The 23044-nt window shown below is 39.6% G+C and overlaps 1 protein-coding gene across 10 annotated transcripts in view; it reads left to right on the forward strand.

Moving 5' to 3' along the window:
- The window catches only part of stxbp5l (syntaxin binding protein 5L), a 124478-nt gene that overhangs the window by 42345 nt on the left and 59089 nt on the right, over positions 1-23044 (forward strand). For all 10 annotated transcript variants that reach the window (XM_089003500.1, XM_089003504.1, XM_089003502.1 and 7 more), the window contains exons 4-6: positions 12348-12429; positions 16456-16556; positions 21836-21970. In XM_089003500.1, the coding sequence (XP_088859626.1) occupies positions 12348-12429; positions 16456-16556; positions 21836-21970 (318 nt within the window). The remainder of the gene's footprint in view (positions 1-12347; positions 12430-16455; positions 16557-21835; positions 21971-23044) is intronic.

The following is a 23044-nucleotide window of genomic DNA, read 5'->3' on the forward strand; positions in this document are numbered from 1 at the left end:
AATTAACATTGCAAAGAAAAGTTATGCGGAGAGGCTTAACAAACAGTCCTCTGATAACGACTTTGCATCGGTGTGGAATGGCCTGAAAGCAATAACAGGTTATCGTTTACCATCCCCCCAAGCAGTGAACAACAAGGATCTGGCTGATGAGTTAAATACATTCTTTTGCCCATTTTAAAAAGACACCCCCATTTCCCACGTCTGCCCACCATTACCAGAAACTACCGTATCTCCGCCCTCTGCCCTGCAGATCCACGAACTGGACATGAGACGGCTCTTCAAGCAGCAGAAGATCAAGAAAACTGCGGGACCTGACAGAGTGTCCCCCTCCTGCCTGAAAGTCTGCGCTGACCAGCTGGCTCCGGTCTTCACACAAATCTTCAACAGATCCCTGGAGCAGTGTGAAGTCCCATCCTGCTTCAAACAGTCTACCATTGTCCCAGTTCCAAAGAAACCAGCACCATTGGGATTGAACAACTATAGAGCCGTTGCTCTGACGTCTGTGGTCTTGAAGTCCTTTGAAAGCCTTGTGCTGAAAATCGCTGGGCCTCTCCTGGATCTTCTTCAGTTTGCCTACCGGGCAAAAAGGTCTGTGGAGAATGCAGTCAACATCGGGCTGCACCACATCCTCGAGCACCTCGACAACACAGGAACCTACGCAAGGATCCTGTTTGTGGACTACAGCTCTGCGTTTAATACTATCATCTCAGAGCTCCTCATCCCCAAACTTTTCCAGCTTCGTGTGTCCCCTACGATCTACCAGTGGATCCTCAGCTTCCTGACAGGACGGACACAACAAGTCAGACTGGGAAAAATATCCTCAACACGAACCATGAGTACTGCAACTTCACAGGGATGCTTCCTCTCTCGATTGCTCTTCTCGCTCTCTACACGAACGACTGCACCTTAACGCACCCATCTGTAAAATTCATAAAGTTCGAAGACGACACCACGGTCATCAGTCTCATCAAAGACAGCGACGAGTCTGCGTAACGACAACAAGAGGGGGAGCAGCTGGAGCTCTGGTGCAGCCGTCATAACCTAGAGCTGAACACGCTCAAAACGTTAGAGATGATCGTGGACTTCAGGAAACATCCATCACCACAGCTGCCCCTCACACTATCCAACTGCCTTGTGTCAACCGTTCAGACCTTCAAGTTCCTGGGAATCAGTATCCCAGGACATGAAACTCCACCATGAGAAAGGCCCAACAGAGGATGCACTTCCTGAGGCTGCTAGAGAAGCATGGCCTGCCACAGGAGGATCTATGACATTTCTACAGGGCTGCCATCGAATCCATCCTGTGTTCTTACATCACCGTTTGGTTCAGTGCCGCCACAAAAATTGACAAAATCTGTCTTCAACGGACAGTTAGGATGGCGGAAAAAATCATTGGCACGGCCCTACCCACTCTCGAGGACTTGCACACTGCAAGAATCCAAACAAGGGCGTGGAAAATCCACCTTTTCCAGCTATTTCCCTCAAGCAGGTGCTACCGATACATGTGCACAAAAAAGCAAATCTAGCAGACATTTAAACAGCTTCTTCCACCAAGCCATGAACTCTTTAAACAGTAACCCAAATAGAACTGAATAGTTCCTCTTTGCAATGTTTTGATGATGGTACTAGTGCAGCGTGTTCTACCGGAAACAAATTCCTTGTGTGTTTTACATACTTGGCAATAAAGATGAATCTGATTCTAATCTGTGAATAAGGGCAAGTGGTGTAGAAAATGGCCAGGCATTATATTGGCCAATTCATCAGGGGAAATAAGCTGTTTCTACTGCCTAATAGTGGGGGTGCAGACCTCTATTTTTGAGAAACATATTTACAGTATTTATTTTTAAATGAATTTGGCTCCTTGACAAGTGTCATTACTGCCTTAGTTGCAGGTTTTCTGTTTGTTTAAAAAAAAAAAAAAACACACAAATTGGCTGTTCTGTCTTTTTCACGAGGCAGACAGTGCACCTGTGTCATTGTTCGAAAAATTGCAACCCACTTGCTAATTACATTTCCACCAACAGGTCATTTGCTCTTGAGAGCAAGAAATTATTCACGTATAACACCATCGCATCGTTTCATCTCTTGAATTCTAGGTGGCATTTCGAAAGAGAATAACAAAAGAGCTTTTTTTGGAAAATATCATCACCAATAATTGTTTTTGTGTTAACGGACCACAGGAAACTCGCTGACCTGCTTCATTTACTATCAGCTCACACTGTCTGTCATCCATCGCTGTTCAAAAGAGGCGGCTCTTTATCTCTTGAAATGTGCTCGCAGTTCTGTAGGTTGAAACTGACTCTGACCTGAAAAATATTTCTATTGCAGACATGTGGAAAGTTCTATTGAAACAATTTAAATTTCCTCAGAACATCCTATTTGCAGGTTAATTACTCACTGAACTGCTCATTTGGATGCAGCCAAGAGTGCACACCAGCCAGATTGTGTGTAATTGCTTGTAGACAAAGGCGATAGCGACAACAGCTCACACCACAGGCTCATGTGTATGTATGTATCTCTCTCTCACCCTCTCTGTCTCTCTCTGTCTCTCTCGCTCCGTCTATCTCCATATTAATCTATCTCCATATTGATCTCCTTATTGATCTATCTATCTCCCTATTGATCTCTGTATCTCTGTATCCCTCTATTCCTCTATCCCTGTATCTCTCTCTCTCACTTTCTATCTCTCTCTCTCTTTCTCGATCCATCCATCTCATTAATATTGACTTATTGACTTACTCTCACATTGCAAAAACATACATGTTGGTTTCATAAAACTCTAATTTGTGCATAGGTGTGAATGTGAATTTGAGTTTTTCAATGTGTGCCCTGCAATAAACCTAAGCCTAATGTGGATTTACGCAATTGGAAACGGATGAATAAACAAGAATGGATCCAGTTTGGGGTAAAAATATTACAAATCCTGGACTTAGGGAGTGCATGAAATATCAATTGCCTTGCATGGGGTGCTTGACCTGCTTGTCCATTGATTTATTAATTCATGTTCAGTTTGTTGTTATGAATGTCGCTAAATGGCTGAGAATTGGTGAGATTGAGAAAACAGTGGAAAGGAGAGTATTGTGGTCACTGATTATCTTGTCTAGAATGAGAGCATGTATAGCTGTCACCTTTATAATAGTCACAATCATTGAATGTTTAAAAGCAGCGTTTGAAACAGGAATAGGCCAATAATATGTCATTCAAAAAGCAAACAGCCTCACTAATATAAATGATCATAGATGTGCATACTCACTTTACATCCTCTACTTTTTGTTTTACATCCACTCTGCTGTGGGTTGATAGTCTTATTTAAATTACCCGACCTTATCTCACTTGCTTTACCACTCTTATTAAACAAGCAACAAGTAATTATTATACACCTCAACACACACACACACACACACACACACACACACACACACACACACACACACACACACACACACACACACACACACACACACACGCACACACACACACACACACACACACACACACACACACACACACACACACACACACACACACACACACACACACACACACACACACACACACACACACACACACACACACACACTCAAGGACAAGGAAGATAGAGAGAAAATGGAAGAGGTGGAAATAACTAATTTTATGGGACGATAATGTCATTTTTAATGGCATTTTTATGGCTAGAGATACAAGGGGAACAGGATCTTGGGTCAATTACAGAGATAATGGTGAGATCAATCTTCTATCAAAATTTGCCTGCTTTGATCACTTAAAATGTCTGGGATTTTCAGAAAATCTCAGTCAAAGCGAAGAGTTACAGTGCAAATTGCAATTGCAGCGGATCAGAATATTTGTATTGTTGTTTGGTTATCGAATCAAAACAGAGGACCTTTTGATTAAAGGTGCGACAACTTCAACACTTGGAGATTGACATGCCGTGAATAACAGAATGTACAGACATTTTGTTTTTTTTTTTTGAAGCAAAGTTGAGAATACAGAAGCTGACCCTTGAAATCACATCGTCAAGTGAGTAATGCCGCGATGGCAGGAAATTGTCGGGTGACAGTGGAGAGCAGAGGCCTTGTTGGAGGGAGGGAATGACTCATTGACAGGCACTCAGAATAAAGCAGATGCACAGAATAAAACTGAGTGGCCAGATGGCTGAGCCACAAAGACAGAACATTGGCTTCATGCCGTTGTTTAAACATTCGACTGGTACAAAAACCAATGTTATTGCGTAATCGACAGTGCTAATCAGGATATAACGGCTCTGTTAGTGTTTATGAGGTTGCAAATGTGGAAAAAGAACACATGAACATGACTACAAAAGCTCAAGTGCTTGACAACCTGGTTCTAGTGAATATTTTCATGAGTTTGAAAATTGTAATTTATGGCATGTTGTTTCTTCCCACTACCTTTCCTGCTCTCCTGCAGCTGCATATTTGAAAATGAAAGACTTGTTTGTGTACTGTAATAAAAGTGCTGACTAATTGACTCTACAATTAAGGATGGTTTTCTTTCTGGCAAGGACATAGCCCCGTGTAAATATTTTGAACAAAAAGGGGCAAACGACATCACCCAATAGTTTAATTCAGTTCACGGGGAGTGGCCTCTTCGCTTGTGGCTCACTCACTGGTATAAATCAAATTAACTGAAACTCATTTGCTTCTTGGTCTCTCTATTTTTGCCATGAGTCCACCAGCGAAGCCAGTCATAATGTTGCATGAGGTTCATATTAAGTCTCGGGACCAATAACATGACCTCATGATGAAATGACACTTGCAGGTCTTCGTGAACCAAATGTGACAAACTTCTGTGTAGTCTGTTAGTCGTACAGGAGTGGTCCATCGATGAAATGAGTGGTTGCTCACTTTTACATCTGCACATAAAAGCTAGCAACCACTCATTTGACAACGGTGAGGTTTAAATGTTAGCTAAAGAAAATACAGTGATGCCTCGGTTTACGAACCCCTTGGCTTACAAACTTTTCGGCTTACAAACGTTACGTTTCTGAAAAAATTACCTTGGCATACAAACTATTTTTCAGGAAACACACGGAGCTGCCACAATGAGTGATGTCCTTCGCGAACGAGCCCGTTCTCCTAACAAGAAAATGGTGGCCGACTGTTTTGTCCTCTATTCCCTGCCCCCAGTCTTCGGTTAAAGCCACGTGATTGGTCAAGAACGTAGCAGTGAGGAGGGGAGTGGGGTTGAATATCAAAGAGACAGGCAGACAACAGAGAGTGAGAAAACACACACACGCGAAAGGGAGACGACAGAGCTTGAAACAAAAAAAAGTGAAAAAAAAACAAGTGAAATTGTGAGAAAATTGATAGAAAACTGAAATTTGGACTTGTTACAACTTTGATAGTTCAAAAGCAGCAGCGTAGACTGGAAGGTTAAAATATTCCATCAATCAGCCTCCACAAATGACAGCAGCTCCTGTGTTTTGCTTTTCTACTTTCATTTCTTTCATAACTTTGCTGCTGTGAAATGTAAATTTCTCCACTGCGAGACTAATAAAGGCAAATCCAATCCAATCCAATCCAAAATAACCCGCACAAGCCATCTGTACACTTGATGCAAAAAGCTATCAACCCAGCTCAACAACACAATTGATGAGGAAAAAGGTAAAAATTATCGCAGCAAAAGCACCTCCAAGGGATCATTCCTCAAGATGGTGAAAGAAGAAGGCTATGTTCCTCATCAAGTGTTTAATGCTGATGCTCCGTTTCATCAAGTCATCAACGACCATCATAAAGATAAATGAAACGACTTTATTATACAGTACAGTTTATTTCTTTAATTATAATACCATAGCACATTTATTATATATAAAATAAGGTATATTTTGTGTACTTTTCAGGCTTAGAAAATCAGAAAGTACAAAATTATGTTTTATGCGGACCTGGGAACTGATTATTCTAATTTTAATGGTTTCCCATGGGAAATATTTTTTTGGGACACACACTTTTCGCCTTACACTCTCTGTCTGAGAACCAATTAAGTTCGTAAGCCAAGGTATCACTGTAGATGGTTTGAAAAGGGAGTACAATTTTTATAAAACAGCAAAACCCTTCACTAAATCACTAAATCACTAAATCGCATGGTGATGTAGGGTTTAGCTTAAACCATGCTTACAACAGACTTCTTAGGTCGTTACCAAGTAGGCTTAGTCATGATGATGAGGTGAAAGGGTCAATCAGGGCCAGGCATAGAATATTAGAGGTAATCAGACAGAACAAAATAAGTAATCAGATTAGCTTCAGGCAGTAGTCTACTGCTCTCCCAACCTTAGAGCAGGGACCTATGAGAGCAGAGATCTGACACTGCCACCTCCGTCCATTAGGGATTTATACCGGTCCGGAGTTACCAGCACAACTTTAGTTCACTGATGAAGCTCTTTGGATGAGGAGCGAAACGTCCGACTCCTTCAATGAAGTGCAGATGACGGCTGAAGAAACCTTTTTATCAACAAACATGACAAATTTAAAAATGAGTTTGTCATTACACTGCCAATCATAAGAGATGCTTTTTGACAAAGTTAACAACTGTTCCATTTTTGAAATATGGTTGAGAGTATTTTGTCATGTATTTTGGTGCCAATCGTTTTATTTTTCATGTGAGAGGTGACTATTGTTCAACCTAAATAAATAATTTATCTGTGGCATGTCACCAGTCATTCCCTATGTAGCTATCTGGCAGCAGTGCTGTGTTAATCTCGTGTATGGATGTAGGCGGTTCACCTTCACATCAGCTTTGTGTTCTGACAGTGTCTCAGTTGTTTTGATGTGGCCCCAAGTGTGATGTGAATTTGAATGTGATGTGCTCTAAACGTGGACTGCCATGGGGAGAGTGAGGCACACTGACACAAACTGATGATTTAAATCTGTTTTTGTCCACTACAATTTAGGCAGTTAAATCACACACGGGCAGTGCACTCACTGCCATTAAGTGACCGAAATCAGTGATGATCATTCCACCTGTCATTAGACAACACACTACTGAGTGATTCATCGTGAAGAAATCTTCTAAGTTCCCGTCACAAATAATATTAATCAATCACATGTGCTCTCCTGAAAATTTAGTTGCATTTACAAAAAGGAATGTCAGGAGGCAGCTCTGAGCACAGTTAGTCTTAACTCTTCCATATAGGCATCCACGAGAATCTTGACCCACAGAGAAATAACAACAAAATGGGCTTTATTTTAATGACTCTCTTCAAGTCAAGCTGAATGAAGTCTTGCCGCTTTGTTGGCTCTTCCTTCTCTTAACACCCTCTTTTAAGTTGCCCCTTCTTTTGGAAAAAGCATGAGTGCAACTAATACCTCTGAGCTGTGGCATTCCATGCAGCACAAAATGGGTCTTTGCATGCCTTTCACGCCCAGGGGCTGAGCTCCAATCTAGCCAGCAGGTTTTCTCAAAGGCGTTCTGTTCACCATTCTTCCTCGCCTGCAGTCTTTTCCGTTATTCCCAGCTCTGGTCCTAGCATCTTACTCCCTTGGCGTCTAACATTGACTCGGCAGTCGGTCACAGGGCACATATAGAAACGGACAACCACTCACATTAACGCTGTCACTGAGTGGGAAATGAATCCACGCTGTCTGCACAGAAATGCACCTCTTCACTATTATAGGTCTAGCTACACAAATTATAGTTTGAGGGATCCAAGTTCTCATCCCAGCTGACTTTAGACTTGTTTTCAACAATAGCAGGGCACACATACAAATTACAAGCCCACAAACAGCCATTTATATCCATCTCAATGGACATTTCAGTCATCGATGAAACAATGGTAGGTTAGCCCTCTTTTGCTCACACGAAAATAATTGGCATTGGTGTGTTATTGTGACCTTGTCCTTTCTTGACCTTCCTTAACAAACTGCATTCATGTACATGTACCTCTTGAAAGTCATTCAGATTGCGCAGTCACTCAATAAAATAAAACAATACACTGTTGAAGTTATGTTGCGCTACGACATGAGCATACATAGACAGAATCAGACAAATCTCCGTTTGGCAAAAAACATTCTCAGCCATGTTTCAGTCCATAAAATAATTGAACTGAATGTAATATGAGCATTAGAGCACCGGTGAACGTTTCCCAAGAGCATTTCAGCCACCTTCCAGGCTTTGGGAATCAGGATTGACGCTGAAGTCCATTGAGAAAAGCCACACAAGCACAGAGGGCATATGCAAATTCAACACAAGAGGGCTTAATGTGAGAATTGAACCTGTGACCACTGAACTTTGAGACAGATGTGCTTAGCCCGAAAGCCACTTTATTTCCTTAAAACATGTTGAAATAATAATGCTTGTGTGATTAATAGTCTTGATACAAACTTGATACAAATATTTCCTCATTTTCCCAGCGAATGATTCATCAGAATTCATCCAAATGCAGGATGTGGGTATTTATCAAAGTGTCTTCATTCAAATTTGGAGTGTTTGACCTTGATGTGGGTACAGTTTAAATAATAATGCTTTTTTGTTTTGTTTGTTTTTTACACCCCCTGACTGTCAAAACATTAGGATGTATCTGCAAATGTGCTTTTTGATCCTTTTTTTTTTTTTTTCTCATCCTTCCGCCCAGTGTTGTTTTACAAACTGGTTAAAACTTCTTTTCCATAGCCTGCAACGCTCTCCGGTTATTTACCAAAGCTATTCATGACAGCCTTAAACATTTTGTTCTGAAAATAACAGCATGGATATGTGATTCCAGCTCGTAAATGTTACACAATCACCTTGCCCTGAGCTGTTTGCATGATGTTGTGGGTCAACTTCATGCCAAGTGAGGTGGAGAGCAGTTTCACTTTGGAGAAAGAAAGAAAGGCAAATCAGCCGTACCTCCATCCGTAAAAGTTATTCTTGTACTCCAGCGTATAAAATCTGCATATCCATTTAATTTCCAATTTCCAACTAATCAGTAACTTATAAATATATCGTCAGACAGAGAAGCATGTATGTGTTTTAATCAAAGTGTGTATTTCTCACTCGGCTCAATAACAATTCTGTAATCTATGGTTGCAACATTTTCAAAAGTCCACGCTCCAAAGTCCACAGGCGAGAGATTTTTTTTTAATTTGCTGTTCGTAGAGGAATCTTATTTCTTTTTTTATTTTATTTTTTGTTCAAGTAAAATGCCTTTGTCCAACCCGTCCCAAGGATTATTTAAATATTACGATATTCTATATAGACTATCATACAGTCTTATAGCATGCCCACAAGCACAAACCAAAACATTTTGCTTCCTCACTTTTTTTTTTTTTTTGATGGAATCAATTTAGTTCTTTTAAGTTTGTTATTTCATTTATTTTGACTTTTACAAATCACCTCCAATCAAATGTCTGCTTCTGTACCATATGTTAATATTTGTTCTGTTGAGTTACACTATTAGTATTTTGCAGTGGCGGTCCGTGCATTTCACACCTAGGCCTTCAGTGAAGTCCTGCTTAGTCCGACTTGAACAAATATCCCTCGTAATACCATAATTTAGGACACAACGGCTGGAGATATCATTTACAAAAGCACACGCGGGCAGTACTGGGCGTGGCATCACCTTAATCGTCTACAACACAGGCTATTTTCCGGAGCCATTACACATCAATAAATCTGCATCAGCAATTAGAACTTGTCACTATACGTGATACTGCAAACACTTAAAAATAAAAGGAAATTTAAAATCATTTGTCCACAAAGTTTTATGAAGTCCACCAAGAATATGCAATCTTTAACAAGATTTTACGCTAAATTACAAAATGTCAGTTTAATATAAGAAAAACAACAAGATGTTCACAAAACGAACTATTTGTTGAAAATAAAAGTAAACAAATCTTTTTCATTTGTTCTTGAGAATAGGCTTACCTACATGCGACAGCGAGTTGTCCTCTCCTTCAGCCATTGTGGGTTAAAAAAGCGAGTACATATACTTGGTTTTTCTGCTAAAGTTTCCGGGTCTGATCTGTTGTCAGCTTGGTTGATTTGCATAGCGCTGCCTCCCCTGAGGGCTGAGGTAAAGTGAGTATCCAATCACAGGACGCGTACGTCATGTTCAACGCGAGGCCCTCTAGCTGGCCTTACTGTGCCAACTCGTGATCTGATTGGCTATCGCAACTGTATATCAACTACATGTGCCCGTTCATGTACAGCGCACAGACACCCTCACTGTTGATTCTGAAGGCGTCGGTCAGATTTCATACAGCCTGGCGACACAAACTAGCTGAATTCTGATTGGATTAAAAACTCTGACCTAAAACTACAACACTGAAAGGAGCATAACCAAATGGATATAATATAACATCAAGAAAACAGTATGTAGAATAATTATATATATATTTAGAAAAAAATATTTTTTTTTAATGAAATTGACTTTTATTATAATTATGATAATGATGTCTGATTATGTTAGGCCAGCAGAGAAGGCCTTGCTGGCCCTGACGGCCCATCACTGGTATTTTGTATTGGTGTTGCAATAGGAGCTTTGGAGGAAATTAGATCCTTATATTTTGCTTTTATGTGTGGCTCGCTAAAAGATTATGTTTCCCTTTTCCTCATCAGAGTGCATAGATTGCAGAAATGGGCAATGTGGACAAACAAAGAAACAAATACAAAGCTCAACATTTGTAAAATTTGTAATTTGATATTGAAATGCGTTGAATAATATTATAGTTTTTTACACTTCAAAAGAACAATCCAGGATAAAAAGATTGCTTTTGTTTGTTTTTCTTAATAATATTTCTATTGATCTTAATCATTTTTCTATTGCAATACTTATATGGACATTTTATAATTGCACAAATTATAATAGACATTTAATAGTTCATCCTTGATGGAGTTGGTATTTGTTTTAGTTATTTTGTTTCTAAGCAATGATTGTAAACAGAATGGAGAATTGGTTTCATTTTGCCTGTTTTTAGTCATTACTTAGAATCAAGTGCAAAAGTTAACCCTATAATGAATGTTTGTATTGTGGAAGTTGCTGTACTCTGTGGCATCAACACAGAGTTAAGGACTGAAGAAAGATTGCAAATTACTCTGCAGATTACCGAAAAAAAAGAAGTATCCTGCTGGAGTTGCATATTACAGTATCATCAGCAATGTTAAAATGCTCTTAGGCAGTGCAAAAATAATAATACTGTCAATGTTTGTCAGAGTCAAAAATCTCCTGATAAAGGCTCATTTTAATGCAAGGCAGTGAGCGTTTGTATCCAAACCTGTTGACGCTGATCTGCAGTTCTGTTTAACCCACCCTCCTTATCTCCATATCATAACCCTCTTTTATTCAGAGCATAAACATGTGAAATTAATTTAAATGAGGTTTGACAAACTGAACACTGTTTACATGAATCACAGACAGAGCCAGCGGGGGCTCTATGGTACTGGTATTGTTCCTTGCTGTCCTTGCTTGCACAAATGCTTCACCACTAACGTGAGTATCCTGAGGTGGGAGAAGAGGAGTAATCATCAAACATCAATGTACATTTATAACCTTCTCCAGTTGTCCTTTAGACACAAAACATACAAGCTGTAGCTTTCGGTACTGCTACCACTGCAAAAGAAAAGGAAACAACAGCGATACTTATGCAGGGCTGTGAAACTTGTTTTTTTAATTGCAAACTAATTGTTTTGATGCAATGTTTTGCTTGAGTGACAACTCAAAGATCGGAATAGCCATTTTTTTTCAATAAAATACCAAGAGCAATGACATTTTTGATGACAAGATTTACAGTGAATGTAACAGTTTTGCAGCAATAGTAGAAGTATTTAGTAGTTTGTGTGTGCGTTCGTGTGTGTGTGTACGCACATTGCGTCATTGTTTCTACTTTTGAATTTAATTAACTTCAGCCATATTTTCTCTCTTTTCTGATACTCTTGGGTCACATTTGAGTGTGTTCTCCAAGTTAAAGGAACCTTATCATTGTTATGACACAGTAATTTCAGCCAAAACAGATCCAATGCTGTTATCTTTTTTCACACATTCACAATTACCGCAATTGATCTTGATGACGCTCCTTGTTAGATTTCTCATTCGTAGCATTTCACAGCAATGGGCTTGAGAGGAAAGAAAATGAACACAATTTTCGTGAACGTGCATGATCTATTGGTCAGTTATATTTAACTTTGGGCTTTCTAAAATATCTGACAATGCAGCTATGCTTACCAGACCTGACAATTGAAAGCATTTGTTTTCTAGTGATGCAAGATTTATTTGGCTTTTTGTTTCATTCTGTTTTAATATACCTGAACACACATGTGTTCAGCCCAGCATTTTTATGGTAAACAAGCATTGAAACATGCAATATTGTTGCCTTAATTTTGTGAATATTCCCATAATTCCTTGACTGTAATGTCATCAGACTGGGACGGCCCGGGGTTGATTGCTTTTGTCAGCACGAGAGTGGTGCAGCTGTTCTTCAACTCCAGTTTCTTATCAATGAGGTAAGAGAACTACTTGGTCAAAACATCATGACCCCCGTCTGTTGTTACTGTAAGGTTTAGGTGGAGTTTCAATCAAATATGGATGATGAGATCAAACTATTCTGAAACAAAAAATCTTGATTGGGTCTCTCAATACTTTTGTATCGTTTGTACATACGCAAACGTGTCTCGATATTTATTTTTACACGATATGGTATGGCTAGTCCAAATTTCCCCCACCACATCATCTTAATTAATGTATACAGGTATTAACCTATGTTTTATACGGACATTTGTAACAATATTGTCTTTTCAATAAAATAAAACAAGACTGTTGGAAGCAGTTATCCAAATGTGGTTAGCATTAAGATGACGTCAATAGAATTATTGTTGACCATACAGTATCATTAATGCAGTTGTTCACCTCATCGTTGGTGTATGCACTGCTCTTGCATAGAAGTGTGTGGGCTGCAGCTGCCCTGCTCATGCTTTGTTTTGTCAGAGTTTCCTCTTGACAATTTTCCGTTTGATATACAGACGCTCCCCGACTTACGAACATTCGAGTTACGAACAACGGTACATACGACCATTTTTGCCGGTATGTCAAAAAAATGTTCGGACAGAGATGCTGTAAGTTAGATTTTGTATTGCGTGCCTTTTCTGGCGAGCTCAATTGCGATTGGCTGCGTACTGTGCCTCATGCACACGCAAGCACACAGTATCATTGGAGATTTCAAGGAATGGATGTTTACGCGCTGGACACCAAAGCTGACCAATCAGGGCTGACATTTTGCCAACGAGTTCAGGCCCCGACCGCCGAGCTCGCTTACGATTAGCTGCGTAGAGTATGTGGCCGTTGAGGAAATCCCTCTTACCAGTTGAGGAAGAGGTTCTGAGCTCGCTTACGATTGGCTATGTAGAGTATGTGGGGGGGGGGGGGTGTGCCTCTTCCCAGTTGACGCTCCAGGACGCAATGCATAACAAAAAGTAATGCTTGAATTACGTGCCAGCAGCTTCAGTAATGGCTTACTGAAGACCCAAGGATATATGTTGTCATACTACAACTAGGTGTGAATTTATTTTACGACTGTTACAGCATCTGGGTTTTATACTTCCCCATTCAGTGTTTGACTTAGACATACATTCCATACAAAATATAGCACTGACGCAACTTACGTACAAATTCACCTTATGAACGACCGCTCGGAACGTGTCTCGTTCATAAGTTGGGAAGCATCTGTATTGACTTGATCGATTAGCGCATAAGTGGTCACTTTTGAAAGGCACTGTGGAATAGCAGAAGGAACCATTGCTGCATCACACAAACAGGTTGTCAATCACTAATAAATTGATTCAACTCTCGTTCTGGGGCTCTTTATCATCCATGAGCTGAAACATTAGGCAGAATAGCAATTATGATCAGAGGTTGTGTTGTAGGATATTATTAGACTAATTATGTTGTTTGTTTGGCTGCTTTGAATGTATTATTTCACTGAAGTAATAATACAATGAAAAGAGAAAGTCTGGTGGTCAAATGAATGTGCGGTATAATCAAGTGGATGTTATTTACTTTTGTTAACCGCATGTTTCAAAATACTTCTGAAATAATAACACATTCGATTTTCATAAAAGGCTTAAAAAAACAGCAATTCATTGAGGATTTGTGAGGGCTATGTCCAATTCATAATAATTCAAATGCGTCTTCTTTCATTCAAATCAAAACTTGGATGATGATGTACAAAACAATTTGTGGCAAATAGCGCAGAATGGTTCCCTGGAAAGCACATTTTACTTGGCCAAAAAAAGTATATAGCAAAGCAACTGTTATTTTATTCTAAGACACAAGTCAAACAGATGCATATAATCATTAAAAGAGATAGAAGACAAGAGCAGAGGTGTTTGGCGAAACAAAGGAGAAGCACTCTTGAGAGCAACAGGTGATAAAAACACCAAATCAAATGGACATGACAGAATATCATGTTTGACTTTTTGAAATATTTATTGAGGATATAATCCATTGAGTTAACTTGCTGCTTAGTGTGTTATTGGACCTAAAATAGATCACATTGCAATTTGTTTGTCATTTGTTTGGTCATCCATTTCTGATGAGTGTCTTTTTTTAACCATATTTTTTCACTCACTTTGTTTCTTTTTGTTGTTGTCCTTCTCCCGAAACACATATATACATAAACACATATAAAAAAGAGACAAATGTTTGTTTTTTTTATTTACTGGATACAGCGCCAATAAAGTAAAAGCAAACTATTTTTTTACATGAGTTTAAGATTATGTTAATGATTAAGTGAATGCGGTGGCCTGTGGCCATGGGCAGATAATATAAAACTAAAAATAATCAGTGGAAAAAGCTGTTTTACACTTTTTAATACCAAGATTACATTTTTAATCTAATACTAATTCTCCAGCCTGATAAGCATTACAAGAGGTTCACCATGGGAATTTAACTGTAAAAAGCAATCTGTTATGCCTTGAACAAGGGTTGAACACCCATTTTTCACAAGTTCTTATTATTTGTTTTTGCTTTAGTTTTTGAATACATCTTTGGTTTCCGTTGTCCTGCAACCAAGAAGTGTGATATAAAAAAACGGATGGATCCAATTGGTCACATTAGATACAAGTGACCTGACAAGCGAGTTATTCAAAATACGAGCTGCCATTTAGCAATTTCTTTTTTTTTAATTTATGAGCAAAAATCTTAGTTATGCAGTTTGAGTTTGGAATACAGTGAACCAATCTTCAAAAAAGAGGCTTCTATTTGTTGAGTATCACTCTTAGTTTGTGTTGTGTTAATTTTCCAACGACATATAAAACAAATACAATTACACAATGAGAACAATGAATGAAATGAAAACAACCACACGTTTGTCATTAAGTCTGGAAATCTACAATTAACAATTAAAATCTAACAATTAACATCTATTTGGCTCTATTTGAAAACCTTTATTTGTCTCACAATTTGCAACAAGAATATATATATATATATATATATATATATATATATATATCAGATGATCTGAGTCACATAAAGTCGGCAACACGACTTCACATCTGCAGGAGTGTAGTACTATACTGCCTTGCAGTAGTGAGGTCACACACACACAACTCCCAGCACTCCCAAATATAAACTTGGCATCTAAGACCTTTGCCCCCCCCCCCCACACACACACACTCACACACACTCACACACACTCACACACACTCACGCACACGCACACATGCACCACAGACGGAGATGTACTAGATTAATCATAATGTACTTTTCAAGTCTTTACATTACATTTCCTAATTCATTACTTTATGATTTTATGAAGTACAACGAAAGAGCTAACTTTCTTCATAAAAACACTTTAAAAATACATCTGTTGTGTTTTTGAGGGAGTCTGTAACGCATTAATGGCATTTCCATTTATTTCAATGGTGAAAGGTGATGTTTTATACCACAGGTGTCAAAGTCAAGGCCCGCGGGCCAAATCCGGCCCACCACATAATTTTTTCCGGCCCGCGAAAGCAAATCAAACTTGTTAAATTCCATGATGATTGCTAAAATCTGAGCCAAAATGTAATATTTTTGGATGTCAACCACAATAAAAGTCATTATTCTTGACTTCAGATTTGAAAACGAGTTATTCATTAATTTGCTGTGTGCTCTATATGTAATATTTGAAGGGATTTAAACGTTCTGATGGGTTCCCCAAATTCATAACGGCCCTCGAGAGGAAACCATAACTACAATGTGGCCCGCGGCAAAAAATGACTTTGACACCCCTGTTTTATACAAACCTGGTCATGGAAAACATATTAATGACATATCTTGATGCTTGACTGTGATGATTATCCCTTCTATAGTCATAAAATGTGAAACAATATTTCACGTTTTGACATTTAAGTTTTGTGTGTGTTTTGTTCTTTGTTTGTTTGTTTTTTGTTGTTGTTGTTTTTACTGACACAGCAGTGGTGAAAATGTACCAACAGAAATCTATTGCTGAATTCTTCTTTACTTGATTATTTGCTTTTTCTTCTCATGAACAGGGTGCATTAGTCACAGCCTGTGCAGATGACACATTACACTTGTGGAATCTTCGACAGAGGCGACCGGCTATCCTGCATTCACTCAAGTTCAACAGAGAAAGGTGAGTATCTCTTCTTCTGAGGCACACAGTGCAAGTTGTGATAGGATAATCAGCTAACCTGCAACCCTAATTAGGAAAAATGGATGATGGATGGATAATAACTAGCACTTATTTTAGAACACATCAAATTTGACATAATATTACAAGAACTATTCTGTTGAATCTATTTTCCTCCCACAAAATATCTCACTGTGGGATGCTGAGAAGCAGTGGATTCACATTTTTTTCCTCTATCATCAAACTAATGGCAAACAAAGGCTTTTATGTAGCAACATTGAATTTGAAAACAGGGTCAGCACTCATAAAAAGTAAACTCTGAAGAAAAAGCAGAAAAATAATGGCTCAGATCCTTCAGCTGGTTGACAATATAGCAATCCTTTCTACCGCAAACACATTTCACAACACAACTCCCACTTGTTCAAAGTGAAGATTTATTGATTGACTCGTATTTATTGCTAAACAGCAAGTGACCAAGGTTGTTTCAGCAACATGCTTATTGACCAACTGAATGAAGGTAGAATTATATAAACTCGAATGTGACTTCTAAGGCTAATCGCTAACAAGGTGTTTAAGCTTCGATTCACCTGCTGTTTTTGTTCCCCGAGTTATCTCGTGTTGAGCCACATGAAACCTGTCCTCGCTGACACTGGACATTAGTCGACGTAGCTTGTGAAGGACTAATGAGCTGTCCAGGGTGACCCTACATCCCATCCAATGTCAGCAGTGATAGGCTGTGACTCCCTGCAACCCCGAAGACAGCAATAGTGGCACAGATGATCAATGGCTACTTTTCCACACCGCACAATGAGCAAGCACTTGGCAAGCGTGACAAGGAAAATAGCTGAGTGGGTGAACATACATCAACCCTGACCAGAGAGTGCTAACGAGAAGCACAGTCAGAAAAACTAAGGAAAAAGAAAACTAAATGACCAGATGAGAAGAGGCCATAGGTTCTTCAAATGTTTTCACAGAGCCTCTGGCCTTTGACGCTCTGTTCTGTATTATACATATACAAATAGAAGCACCGGTTTCTCTTCCGCATACCAGTATAAGATGTATTCAAATTATAAAATGCATGAACATGTATAACTGAAAAAAATAATCCAATTCTTACCTGCCACAGAATATTGTTACCTTTTTTCATCCATTATGTTACACTGTTTCGTGTATGATTCCACAAAAACATATGTGTAGACAAACAAGCATTCCCACTGGCCTTCACATCTATAGACAATCCTCAGTCTTCAGTGGACGTATGCATGTATTTGGAATATCGGAGGAAAGGGTCAAACTTGGGAATAGAGCATTCAAGTACAGTTAAACCTCGGTTTACGAACCCCTTGGCTTACGAAGTTTTCGGTTTATGAACGTTACATTTATGAAAATTTTACCTTGGCATACAAACTATTTTTTGGGTTGCACACGGAGCTGCCAGAATGAGTGATGTGTTGTTTGCGAACGAGCCCGTTTTTGTCCTTTATTCCCCGCCCCCAGTCTTCGGTTAAAGCCACGTGATTGGTCAAGAACGCAGCAGTGGGGGATGGGGTTACAGACAGAGTGTGCGGCCGTTCTCCCAAAAACAAAATGGCGTCTTTGGTTAAAGCCACATGATTGGTCAAGAACCCAGCAGTGGGGGGGGGGGGGGTTAAACATTAAAGAGACAGGCAGACAGAGAGAGAGTGAGAGACGACACACACACACACACAAAAGGGAGATGACAGCGCTTGAAACAAAAAAAAAACAAAAGTGAAATAGAGAGAAAATGGATAGAAAACAGTGAAGGGTGGGATGGTGAAATCAGCAGGAAGCCAGGTGTTGAACAGAAGAAGTTATTTTAATGTTGTAGACAGCAGGGGCATTGTGAGAGGTCGGCCGAGGAAAGAGGGCAAGATCGACCCGCTGGGAGAGCATTCATAAGACGGACAGGGTGCGACGTAATGGGATGTGACATCATGTAAAGGCAGGCAGGATGACCTATCAGAAAGTCCAAAACATAAACAAACGATGCACAAATATGTTTAAAGATGTTCGTATCGCGAATTACCCCAATATATAGCGAATTATCCCAACACATTTCAACTTTGATAGTTCAAAAGCAGAGTGTAGACTGGAAGGTTAAAATATCCCATCAATCAGGCTCCACAAATAACCCGCACAAGTCATCTGTACACTTGATGCAAAAAGCTATCAACCCAGCTCGACAGATCACAATTGATGAAGAACTAGATACAATTATCACAGAGAAAGCACCTACAAGGGATCATTCCTCAAGATGGTGAAAGAAGCCTATGTTCCTCATCAAGTGTTTAATGCTGAGGAAACCGGACACTCCATTCCATCAAGCCATTAATGACCAAGGTAAATAAAATGACTTTATTGTATAGTGCAGTTTATTTCTTTAATCATCATACTATAGCACATTTATTATACATAAAATAAGGTATATTTTGTGTAGTTTAAAGGCTTAGAAAGTAGAAAATGATGTTTTATGGGGACCTGGGAACGGATTATTCTCATTTTAATGGTTTCCTATGGGAAATTCATTTTTGGGATACACACTTTTCGCCTTACACACTCTGTCTGGGAACCAATTAAGTTCGTAAGCCAAGGTCCCACTGTACTGGGCAAACAAACAATCGGCACACAGAAGGCCCCAGATTCAAACACGATGCCCATCAACTGTGCTACCTCACCATTTTGCCCATTTTCTTGATTTGACAACCCATCGCCCAAAGAAAGTAAAACAATAAAGAGGTTTGGTTATGGATACTGTATGTATTTTTTAAATAGAAACCGAATGTCTTCACTCATTGTTAAAAATCCTCTGAATAAAATGATCTATTCTTAAATCTTTGCTACATATCCAATATGCGCTTTGCACATTCCCACACAAACAAGACAGAGGAGGTTTGCAAATGTATTTTGATCTATGAACAACATTCTATACCTGCCTTTTGGATGCAATGTAGTAGGAGGCCATTGCAGCTCTCAGCAGTCGAGCGGTGAATCATGCTCAAAGACAAAGGCAAAAAAGGAGCAGCGTGAGTCATTCTTCAAAGGTGGTAACTTACTATTTAACTCTGTGTCTCCAGGCTCAACCTACAGAAGCGAACGCCCTCACTCTGAGTCTCCCCACCGAATAATGTCTGAATCACTGGAGACAGTGGAGACAATTGTATTGTGATCGCTGTCACTCAGTTTCTTGTGGCTGTCACTCACGAGTAATTTCACATCATAATATAATTGCCAGTTATTGAAACTTTGGACATGCTTCGTTGGACAACTGAAAGAACATCTTTTGTGTGTGTGTGTGTGTGTGTGTGTGTGTGTGTGTGTGTGTGTGTGTGTGTGTGTGTGTGTGTGTGTGTGTGTGTGTGTGTGTGTGTGTGTGTGTGTGTGTGTGTGTGCATGTGTGTGTGTATGTGTGTGTGCCTAATGATGACACATTCATGTATTTCATTTGAGTGCACTGCTTCAGCGGTCGACTTCTCATAAGACCACACAGTGGTCAAATCAGGGAAAAGCCATAGTTCCTGCTGGATGACCTAAGTGGAACACACACAAACCGATTGTTGTTGTTGTTGATTTTTGTTTTAACATCTTAATCAATTTTCAAAAGTTGAGAAACCTCCATATTTCAATACCAGGACTTTAATTCACTTTGCTGGCTATGGAGGGAAACTTTGCATTTGCGTGTGCAACACCTTTGGACAGTGTATTTGTTTTGGTGATGTCATGTGTTGACCTTGCCACTTGTTGTTGGATGGAGTTGGATCTGTAAATTAATGAAAAAAATATGCTTATGGAAAACTATGGCTGACAGTGCCATGCTCTGATCATGGTTTACCAGCACAATAAGACACTGGATTGTGTTCCCTTGTGGCTACAGAACAAGCAACTCTATGTACTTAATACAAACGAAGATGCTCAATAAAAGGCAATGACAGCTAGGATAATAAAATATGTCGATAGCATTGGAAATTGAGTAATTGTAAAAGCTTGGCCAAAACAAACATGCTAATCAAACCTTTAAGGATAGAGGACACTGATTCGCCGAGGTGACCCCTGAAGAGAAAAGCCGAAAGGAAAAGAAGAACAGGGAGAATATTGTATGTGATGCATGGCATCAATTCAATGAAAAACATTCAGCTTTCTTTTCCAGGCAACTAGGCCAAAGCACTTTTTCAAATAACTATTCTGGTTTGGAATTTTCTTATTGGGAAGAAGCGTACATGGTCGTAAAAACAGCTGAGTGGCAATGATGCCATTCAAATAGGTCCCGCATACGGAGGAGAAGACATAGAGCATTCCTGCCAACTATTAAATGAGAATTTCAGGATGAGTTAGCATAAGAATTCACTGAATGAGTCCTGGTGTGGCTGCTTTGGATAGACGCAACCTCATTTCATTAATGTTGATACGGTTGTCATATGACGTGCATGCTGCCATTTGGTTTTAAATTCCGCATCCTTCTTTTATGGATCTCAGTCAGCACACATTTTGACAGCTCCCATTTAGTGGACATGTTTATTCTTTTGTTGGTGACTGTTAATGTATGTGTTTCCGGTGATAACAATACAACCTCGTTTACTGCAGGAAGTGTCCTAAATGTCACCAAATGCTGCAGCGAGTTGCAATTGACAATAAATACATTTTTGGACTCTGCAATAAAGACTATAATACATCACAACCCATTATGGCAATCTCAAGTAACCACAAAGACACAAAAACCTTGTTACGCTCTGGTTCAAATCTTATTCGGGGAGTGGCAGTGAGGGTGTCTTCTTGCTCATGCAAATGTCAAGTAGTGTTCTTGTTACCATGACGACAGGGGCAGAGTTTGGCAACATGATGAAGAGATCAGCATTACTTTTATTTATTTATTGATTGACTGATTTACTTTTCAATCGACACGTGGAACAGTGAAACTTCACTGGAAGGAGATGTTTCATCCGTTGGCGTCCAGACTGCAACTGTATGACACTTACGCAAAGCTATTTAATATTCAAGTCAAACTATAAATACACACACACACACACACACACACGCACGCACACACACACACACACACACACACACACACACACACACACACACACACACACACACACACACACACCACACACACCACACACACACACACACACACACACACACACACACACACACACACACACACACACACACACACACACACACACACACACACACACGCACACACGCACACAATTAAGAATATTGTAACCCTTTTTCTTCCCATTTTCTTTCTTGTTCTCCAGGATCACATTTTGCCACCTTCCCTTTCAGAGTAAATGGCTTTATGTGGGGACAGAGCGCGGGAACACACACATCGTCAATATCGAGTCCTTCATTTTGTCTGGATACGTCATCATGTGGAACAAAGCCATCGAATTGTGAGTCATAAAACCTCTGAATCAGATGTGTTGATGTCACCGGTGGACCATGCATTTACGGGTTACATAGAACATAGAATGTCAAGATGAAGGAATAATCATGTGATGATGTTGATGGAAAAAAATGCTTTATTCAATTTGACATTCATCATATAGATATGCGGGAAATCAGTTGTAGGTCAGAGTCACTGCGGCCTCACACTGGGCGAGACATCTATCACAAAGTAAAACAATGAAGTCTTGACATTTTAAAACCAAAATGTCATGGAGTACTTAACAACCATGTATCATGTTTCCTACGCACACAAGTTCAATTGAACTTTGATGTTAGTTTTTTTAAGATTAACCTCACGCAAACATGAACAGAAATCATGCTTTGAACATGATATGATGTCATGTCAATGATAGTCATGAACAGTGGTGTAATGACAAGAGTTTTTAAGGCGAGTAAACATCCTGCAGATTTGTTAAGATGTTGTTTTGGTGAATTGACATCTGATATCTCCATCATTTGCACCACTTTAGCTTTCATGCGTCTGATAACACTTTTTTCCCCAAATGTCACCCACCCACGTCACACTCTCTGGTGTTACGCTGACAAGCACCCTGCTACCATGTCAGTCACTCGCCACTTCCACACAGAGCCATCTTGTTCTCTTGTGACATCCCAAACTCCAGTCAGTAGTCACAACAATGTGCGTCTGTGTGTGTGTGTGTGTGTGTGTGTGTGTGTGTGTGTGGGGGGGGGGGGGGGGGGGGGGGGGGGGTTGGGGTGTTTCCAAGAAAAGATCTTAGATGCCAAGTTTACATTTGGGAGTCCATAAAGAAGAAAAAAACATCTGTGGGGTGTAGTCAACAATATGGGAATGAATGAAAGTTGTGTCAATTAAAGCATTATTCTTTATATCATAATGCAGTTAGATTGTGAAATATGTAATAAGTTCTTTTGATTCGCTACATTCTTCCCTCCCCAGCAGGACAAAACCTTCTACAATGCATGAAATCTTAATGTAGTTAAAAATCAATGACGTCCAGTCAGTGGAGGCAGGTGAGGCAGTGCCTCACCTGTCATCA

This window comes from Hippocampus bargibanti, linkage group LG08 (genome assembly GCF_051943395.1).
Source record: "Hippocampus bargibanti isolate YZ-2025 linkage group LG08, ASM5194339v1, whole genome shotgun sequence".
Classification (NCBI taxonomy): domain Eukaryota; kingdom Metazoa; phylum Chordata; class Actinopteri; order Syngnathiformes; family Syngnathidae; genus Hippocampus; species Hippocampus bargibanti.